An 8,883-nucleotide genomic window follows, 5' to 3' on the forward strand; every position below is an offset into this window, starting at 1 on the left:
GCAGCTGGAGCTGCGCCCACATACGGCTTTGTTTACCGAGGGTCGCTTCCGGGCGCCGGGAGGGGACAATCCACACGGCTCAGCCGGGGAGCGAGACAGAACGACGGGATCCCCAGGCAGCAGCTCAGCCCCCTTTTTCCTCTGGTCTGTGTGACGCGAGAAAATCTCTGGGCGCCGGGTCGTTTTGATAGCTGGGGTGGGGGAAGATCACTGGCCCCTTATTAGTGCTCTTGGGGGCTGCGGACCTCCTCTCTAGAAATAGAGCACAAGTCAAGCCCATTGTGAGCCCCAAGCTAGGAAGCCCCAATCCATTTTATGCCCTAAATATGTCATTGAGTCATATGAAATTGCTGATTTTCGACCATTTATGACTTATTAAAATGGCAATTTCATAAGGTTTGACGAAAGACGTGTCAAATACGACCACCTGTGAATATTTTTTCTGACCCAGATTTTCCAGGCAACATCTTTGGCCTGGAAGTCGGCCATGGTCTTTATCCACTCCCAACCCCTTGCCCTTAGAGAATCCTGCATTTTCCCTTTGCCACACCTCTGCCCGTTATCATTACATTTCTTTAGTTCAGCAGTTGTTTAATTTGTTTCTCCCTCTCTACGGTGAGCCCTAATAGGCCAATTGGTGCACTGCTTTATCACCAGCACCTAAACAGCATCAGGCATATAGCAGTCAATCTATATATACCTCATTGAGTGAACCACTCATGCTTTGCTCCCATTCTGTTGAAATGATCTACAGAACAGGAAAAACCCAAGCTCGCCCCTAAGTGGCCTCATTGCTGCCTCTCCCCATATGGAAACTCTGGCTTTTAACTTCCAGGAATTTCTAGTTTCACAGAAGCACTTTCTGGCCAGTCCCCAACCCACAATTCCATAAACTCCCTCTAACCTACTCTCTCCCCCACTGTCCCATATGGTCAACACTGGCCTCAAGTGTCCTTTGAGTCCTTGAAATGGGGCTGGCCTGAATTGGGCTATGCTGTAAAACACAGAATGTGTTTCGAAGACTGAGGGGAAAAAAGGGTAAAGTTTCTCATTAAGAATTTTTTATGTTGATTAGATGTTAAAAAGATAATATTTTAGATAAGTATGGGTTAAATAAAATACATTATTAAAATTAATTCCACCTCTTCCATTTTATTTTATTATTCCATTCTGTTCTATTCTATTCCATTCTGTGCTATGCTATTCTATTCCACTCTGTGTGGTATCGGGACATTTAAAGTTACACACGCAACTTACATTGTAATTTCTATTAGATGACTGTGGTCTTGAGAAACCACAGCATGCCACAATGGTATCAAAAACAATAATAGTGGATTGACTACTCTAGCTATTCAGATATGTTACCACGTTTAAGTCTTCCAACAGAGCTGCAAAGTGGGGATAGTTGTCTCCATGTCTCAGATGAAGAAACAGAGGCTTAGAGAGGTGGAGTCCTGGCCTGAGCTAACCCAGACTGGGAAGACCTAGACTTACTGGAGTATCCCTTTCTTGTAAAGAATTTGAAAAAGAGAGAGACCCATGGGGAAGGAGTAACTGAGGTGAGGGAGAGGGAGGACTTCCACAAATGTTTCAGGTGCTCCCCTCACAAACAAGACCCAGGGTCCAGCTTTTCCTGGCCGCCCCCTTCAGCATCTGGTATGTGACTGTGTCAGTTAAGCCCAGGTCCCTCTCCCTGAGGATGCTTCAGTGGGAGTCCCAAGATGCTGAATCAGAGAAGTCACTCCCTGCCAGTGGAGGAGAGGATGTTTACGGAGAATCTGTTATCACAGGGTAAAGATGTTTTATTTTATTCTCTAATAATAGATACTAATATTGTCATATCCCCATCTCCTGGATGGGAAAAATAAGGCACTGAAAGTTCAGGTGACTTGTCCAAGGTCCACAGCAGGGAAGGGTAGGGCCAGGATTAAAGCCTGGGTGGGTGGGCTAATCCTGCCACATTGGCTGGGGATCAAGTGCACTGAGTTTGGCATATACCAAGAATCCATTCTGATCCCCTGATTTTACAGATAAGGAGAATGAGGCTCAGAAAGGGTCAGAAAGTTGCTCAAGGCCACACAGATCGGGGAGAATGTATGAGGTCAGAAAGGCCCTTGGGAAGATGGGGGTGCCTTCAGGAGGAAGTCACTAGGCCTATTTCAAGTCTGCCCTCTTCCTAGAAACACTTTTAGGAAAGAAGGGGACCACCCTTGTGGTCCCCTTTCCCAGTGCAGTCAGAGAGCTGGGGCTTCATTGGAACTTCAGTGAAAGAGAATCCACAGTCAGCTGTGAGCTCACTGTCTAGGCATCCATAGCTCCGGACGCCAAACCATCGTGTCCTCAAGACCCACGGAAATGGGGCAACCCTGGAGGCTCAGATGAGGGGGAACAAGGTCCCCAGCTGTGGCCTCTTCCACCCTAATTTTCTGAGGATCACTTCCTCTGCCAATCCCCTGTAGCAGTCCCATGCCCCTGTTGACTCAGGCAGGAAACCAGCCAGGGCAGTTTCACTTCCTCGTCCTCACAGCCCCTCTGGCTTGCCCAGCTGGCAAGATTTGCTTTTTTCTTTCCTTTTGGAACACAAGTTCATGGGCGAAATGTTTGGGTCCTGCCAGGAAAAACGTTCATTTAGGTAGAGGGGGAAGGTGGAGGCAGTAGAGAAAAAGGATTTGGGTGGAATAATTGTATCCGAAAAGCCACATTTAACGTCTGCCCTGTCCCTGGGGAAGAGGCCCAGAGGGACAGGCAGAGAGGACAGGCCTAGAGGTGGGACTTGGGCTCCTTTCTGCCCCCCAGGACACAAGGGCAGCTCATAATCACTTGCAAGTTCCACGGCCTTAAGGCTCCTGAATTCTCCATTCTGAGGGAGGGGAGTTAGGATCCCACTTAACAGGTGGGGAAACTGAGGCTCAGAGAGGTGAAGGGACTTGGTCAGACAGGGAGTGGCAGAAACGGGCATAGAATGAAAAGTGTGGACTTTACCAAAGTCTGGGGATCTTGGCTCCAGCATTAAGGGGGATTTGTTGGCTGAAGGAAAAGTCGGGCAGGGCAGTGGCCCAGGGAAAAATACTGCTGTTTGGGGAGCTGGAAGGGGTGGGGTAACGGGGGAACAAGTGGGTTGACATTCCAGACCCCATACCTCTCACACCTGAATGACATTCCTTGCCCCTGGGGTCCTCCTCAAAGGAGCAGGCGTTAGAGGGACAAAGGAAGCAGGTTTACCAGAGTCCTTGGTCCTATATGCACTGCCAGTGGGATTGGCTCCAGGAACCTCCTTGTGGCACAGCTAGAAGATACCCAGAGCTCATCTTGACCCAGCCATTGCTCTCTGATTTCAGAGAAAAGTTAAAAGATTATTTTCAAGAGGGTGAAATCTACTCTTGACATACAAAAGCGAATATGTGTTAAAATTTTTATTGAACTCATGTGGGATCCAGGCAGATGTTATGTTATACATATGGAGGCAAATTGATTTTATCACTGGGGAGGAGGGTTGTCAATGGAAGCTCTGTTGGAAGGGCTTGAATTTGCAAGTCTACAGATAAGGGTGGTTTGGTATCGCTATCAGCTGCTTACAATTTACAGAGCTGTAAAATCTTTCAAAGAAAATGCTAATGCTATGAATCAGACAGCCCAGGAGGGTGTGTTGTACAGAGATGATGCACTGAGTGATGGTAACTTAGTCACTGAAACTGCAAAATTTTCTTTGCAGAAACAATTCCTTCCTTCATTCACCAAACACCTAGAGACAGAAAGCAGATCAGAGGTTGCCAGGGACTGTGGGGAGGGGGAATGGGGAGTGACAGCTACTGGGGATGGGTCAACTTTTGGGTGATAAGTTTTGGGTAATTGTAAAAATATTTGTGAATGTACAAAATGGCACCGAATTGTATACTTTTTTAAAAAAAAATTGATTCTAGGGAGAGGAGGAGGGAAGAGACATTGATTTGTTCTACTTATTTATGTATTCATTGTTGTTTTTTAAAAAATCTTCACCCAAGGATATTTTTTCCATTGCTTTTCAGAGAATAGAAGGGCGAGAAACATCGATGTAAGAGAGACACGCTGATTGGTTGCCTCCCACATGCACCCCGACTGGGGAGATTAAGCCTGCAACTGAGGTACGTGCCCTTGGCCAGAATCAAACCAGGGACCCTTCAGTCCATGGGCCAACTCTCTAACCACTGAGCCAAACTGGCTAGGGCTCAATGGTTGATTCTTGTATGTGCCCTGACCAGGATGCTCTAATCAAGCAAGCTACCTGGCCAGGGCCTGAATTGTATACTTTTAAATGCCAATTTTATATGAGTTTTAACCACACACACATACACAAAAGCAAGGAGAGCAATTTCACACACATAAAAACCCTAATTTACACCTGAAGAAATTGGGAGTTGTGGCAGCAGAGCCTGAATTTGAAGGATACACTTTCCAGTTTGGGGTTTCCTTGGGCCCAGCCTAATCACTGTGCTGTGAACTACCCCTCACTCCCAACAGAGGGAAGGCAGGGCAGTCACCAGGTCAGAGCTCCACAGGCATGGTCCAGTCTAGTAGACTCAAGTGAGGATGTGAAGGGAGTGCCCAGGATGAAAGAGAAGAGAATCTTGATGTACGAAGAGTAAGGGGATGGTCAGCTGAGAGTACACACTGGGACTCAGCCAGCTCTGGAATGTTAACATGACCCAGACTGGGAAGAAGTGATGTACAGAATGCACTAAAACAATGCATGGGCCACAGGCACACTGGATGTTATGACCCTTTTAATAGACAGAAGTGGCTTTGAGCAGTTCATAAGTGCATTCTGGTTTAATAAGCATTGTGAACCTACCAGATGGTGTCAACACCCGTCCTACAGATGGGAAAATGGCTCCTTACACCTCCTGGCTTGTCCCAGGAAGATGGGGTACCTTGGCATGCCTGGGGAGGGCATGCAGGTAAGGAGACTGGTGTGAGTCACCTGGGTTGGAGGGAAGTAAAGACTCTCCATAAGCTCCCAGGATGGATGTGCAGAAGCCCAAACGCCCCTCTGAGAATGTGTGGCTGGACTCCTGTTGAAATTGCTGAGATTGAGCGGGTCAGTGCACCTGGCCTATGGCCCTCGCACTGGCCTGCTCACAGGAGCATGTGACTGCAGGAGGAATGACAAAGCCAGCTTTATTGCTCTGGGTTAAATCAGTGGACAAAGAAATTGGGGGGTGGGGGGAGAGGAGTGGTTAAGAAAGTTGGTGAACATTTCTTCATGGCCACTGCTGAGTTCTTGGCACCCTGAGAAGCTAAGCCATACACTATAGATGTGCTGGTCATCTGCTCACAGGCCAGGCCCCACCCCCAACCCAGTTCAAAGTTCAAGCTGCAACCCAAGGCTCCGGGGAGCAGGAATCCTTTTATCCATGTGGAGTCACCTGTAGAGGTCCGAGCATGGAGGCAGGGGCTGCATCCTTAGGAAGGTGTCTTGGTGGAGGAAGAGGCTGCCTACTTCTTCTTGGCAGGGGCTTTCAGCAGTGCCAGCTTCTTGGGCAGGCTGGTGCTGGCTTTCATCACCACATCATGTTCAATCTTCTTCCGAATCCCTACCTCTAGGTCCTGAGGGGACAACCAAGGGGCAATTAGACTGGGACTTGACAGAAGGAGTGAGGGAGGGCCTGACCTGGGGCTGGATCAGAATCTCCCCCTGAAACAGCACCTGAGAGTCTGGTGGCTGTGGTTTAAGTCCTGCTTTTGTCCCACACTCTTTGTGGTATTATTCACACGCCAAAAATCCTTTCTCATCTCTGGACCTAAGCTTCTAAATTTCTGCTCACTCCCATTTCACCGATGGGGAAATTGAGGCTCCTGCAGTGAGAAGGCAGCTGCCCAGGGTTTGCAAACCACAGAGTGAGGGGATACTGGATCCTGGAATGCCCAGAGCCTCTGGTCTCAGCCTCCAGGTGGGCAATCCCTCCTGTCCCATGTCATCTCCATTTTGCACATGGTGAACTGGGGCTCTGAGACAGAGATGTGAACAAGATGTGAACAGGGATTAGAAGCCAAGTGTGTTTGGGTTCAAAACTGGTAGTTTAATCATATTCCCCAAACCGCCCCTTTGCCCTGTCTATAGGAACTCCAATGACCATGACCGCCACTACTATAACCACATGCCTGGGCACAGGGGACACAGCAGCACACAAGACACAGAAAAACCTCCGCCTTCACGGAGCTGGCATTCAATGCATGTGTGGAGACAATATAAATGCCAATGATGTTAAATGATGGTAAATGGTGTTATGGAGGGAAAAAACAAGGGCTAGTGAGGGTGGGGCCGTGGGGCTGCCACCAGGAACAGGCTGCTCAGAAGCAACACTTGCAGTCAGACTTGACTCAGGAAGGGAGCCATGTGGACTTCTGGGAGAACTGGGGAACAAACAGCCAGTGCAAAGTTGAGGTGAGACAAGGAGCAGTTTAGGGGCCAGTGAGGCTGGAGGGATCAAGGGGGAGAGTGGGAGGAGAGGGCAGGGAGGTAACAGGGGTAGAGTGTGTGCAGGCCTTTGTGGAGGACTTGGGTTTTCCCTGAGGTAGGAGCCAGGAGCTTTCTGAGCAGAGAAAGCTACATGCTCTGACTTTTAAGTGCTCACAGGCGCCCTCTGGCCGCCATGGGGGATTGGGAGATCAGGGAGGAGTGACTGCACAGGTCCAGGAAGATAATGAGGTGGACCAGGAGAGGGGGATTGGGGAGGTGGGAAATGGGTGGATTCTACATTAAAGGCATTAAGGATGGAATCTGACCTGGATATGAGAAGGGGGGAGGGGGTGCAGGGGAGATCCAGGATGATCCTGAATATTTTGAAATTTGGAAGGACAGAATCTTCCTGAGTGAAGATTGGAGGTAAGCCGCTGGGTACCCAGGTCTGAGAAAAGTGAGGCTCTGGGGGGGAAACTAAACAATTTGCTGAAGGTTACACACTAGTTAGGTGTGGAAAAATATTCAAACTCAAATCTGACTCCACCAAAACCAGTTTTAATTTTCTGAAACTTCTTCATAAGCTCAACCCTACTCACCTATATAAAAAAGCTGCACTTAAAGACAAGCACAGAAATGACAATAACCAATGTAATTAACGTTTATTTGTGCCCTGTGCTGCTATCAGTGCTTTACAGGTGCCCTATAGCATTGAATCCTTATCACACTAGGAGAAGGGTGCTATCACTATGATGTTTCACAGGTAAAAGGCTTATGGTGAACAAATAGTCAAACTCCGGTTCTTGAATGTCTCCCATCTTGAACAATTCGATTCTCGATCAAGTTGTTCACAGAAAAAAAGGTCTCAGTTTTCGACCCAACAACCTTTTCATGCTGATACCCCAGCAAGACAAGAAGGGTCTCTCAGGCAACAAAGGAGAGAATGCTTTTGTTTCTGGTGAAATTGACGTTTAGCACAACTTTAAAACATAGAGAGATCATCAAGAATGTTAATGCTGCTAAGGGTGTGAAAGAAACAAGGATCACAGGCAATTGAAGAGGTAGAAAAACTGTGTTGATCTCATAAATGAAAAGCAGTTAACCAATGACAACCTCTCAGAGGCAGTGATATATAAACAAAGCTAAGAGGATGCATGCTGACCTGAAAGACACCCCTGTAAGGAGTGCTGAAAATGATTCGCTTAAGGCTACTAGGTTCTATAAATTTAATAAGTGTTTATAGATTAAGCACTACATTAGACATGTACTGTATGTAAGAAAGGTTAAAACGGGGAATCATCTGTGGGTCTGGAATGGATTAATTCAATTTACATATTTCTAATGGAAAAAATTATTCCGTTTTCAAACAAATAGCTTCTTGAAACGGCCTTCTGTAACGAATTAAGTTCCAGAACCGATGATCTACTGTACTAGTCATGGATGGAACTGCGATTTGCACCCACCACTGCCTTCTTGCAAAGTTGGGGTTTCAACTCCTTTCCCATGCCACGGCCCTCCCGAGTTCTATTCAGGAGTACAGTAACAACCAAAGCAGCGTAACGCGTGTAGAATACTTTCTTCGCGCCAAGCCTTGCTTTACGGGGCCCACTGGATAGTAGGTATGTTCTCGTACACTGCACACGGGAGGAAACTGAGGCTCAGAGAGTTGGGAGTTCTCCAGGCTCCATCCCCGGCCCTACCCGGTTCCAGACTTCATCTCTGGGTCCTTCCCTTCAGAGACTTCTAGACTCATTCCCGGCCCCTCGGGCCGTTCCAGCTCAAACCTCCGCGCGTTTCAGACTCAATCCGCTGGCACCAGGATCCATTTCTGTTCCACCGCGCTGACCTCCAAAACCCATCCCTTGCCTCTCACACGCCCCCACTCACCTTCTTGAGCTTTCGCTGTTGCACAATGCGCGCCTTCTTGGGGGCGATAACGCGACCTGGGGAAAGACGCGCTCGCGTGAGTTCAGGAAGTCCCGGGCCCACCTCACTCAGCAGCCCCGGGCCGCTCCTCACCTCCTTTCCTCGGGCCCCGGTTCCGCTCCGAGGCAGCGGCCACCGCCGCCGTCTTGCTTTTGGCCGGCTTCTTCGCCTGGAACTTGCGCTGACCCTGCGCCATGATCTGACGTGCGCAGGAAAAGGCGGAACTGAGCTCGTAACCGGAAGACGCAAGGCACGATGGGATACAATAGGACCGGGGCGCGCAAGGGCCCACGGGAAACAAGGTAGCAAAGTTTTGTGTTGGGATGAAGGTGGTGCAACACGGCGTTTGGTAAAAACTTTAAAGGAAGGTCGAGACACAAAAACAGGAAACAGGCTGGTGAATCTCAGACGGAAGGTGGGGTGGTTGGGAAGAAATCAACTAAAGTACTTATATGAATATGCATAACCCATGGGCACAGACAATAGTGTTGTAAAGGCCTGGGAGGTGGGGTGGAGCGGGG

The 8,883-nt window shown here is 48.5% G+C and overlaps 1 protein-coding gene and 1 long non-coding RNA gene across 2 annotated transcripts; one reads left to right on the plus strand and one right to left on the minus strand.

The window, feature by feature from the left end:
* Positions 1-32: 32 nt before the first annotated feature.
* On the plus strand, positions 33-4,724 carry LOC308555878. Its single transcript, XR_013998643.1, has 3 exons — positions 33-144; positions 1,674-1,791; positions 4,026-4,724. It is a non-coding gene; the product is annotated as an uncharacterized lncRNA (long non-coding RNA).
* A 413-nt stretch (positions 4,725-5,137) lies between these two features.
* LOC308555877 (leydig cell tumor 10 kDa protein homolog) lies at positions 5,138-8,595 on the minus strand. Its single transcript, XM_081134615.1, has 3 exons — positions 8,456-8,595; positions 8,324-8,379; positions 5,138-5,583 (listed from the first exon to the last, which is right to left on the minus strand). Exons 1-3 carry the CDS (start codon positions 8,556-8,558, stop codon positions 5,473-5,475), a joined length of 270 nt encoding a protein of 89 aa, XP_080990741.1. The 5' UTR covers positions 8,559-8,595; the 3' UTR covers positions 5,138-5,472.
* Between the last annotated feature and the right edge of the window lie 288 nt (positions 8,596-8,883).

Source organism: Miniopterus schreibersii (assembly GCF_964146895.1).
Source record: "Miniopterus schreibersii genome assembly, chromosome: 4".
NCBI classification, from domain to species: Eukaryota; Metazoa; Chordata; class Mammalia; order Chiroptera; family Miniopteridae; genus Miniopterus; species Miniopterus schreibersii.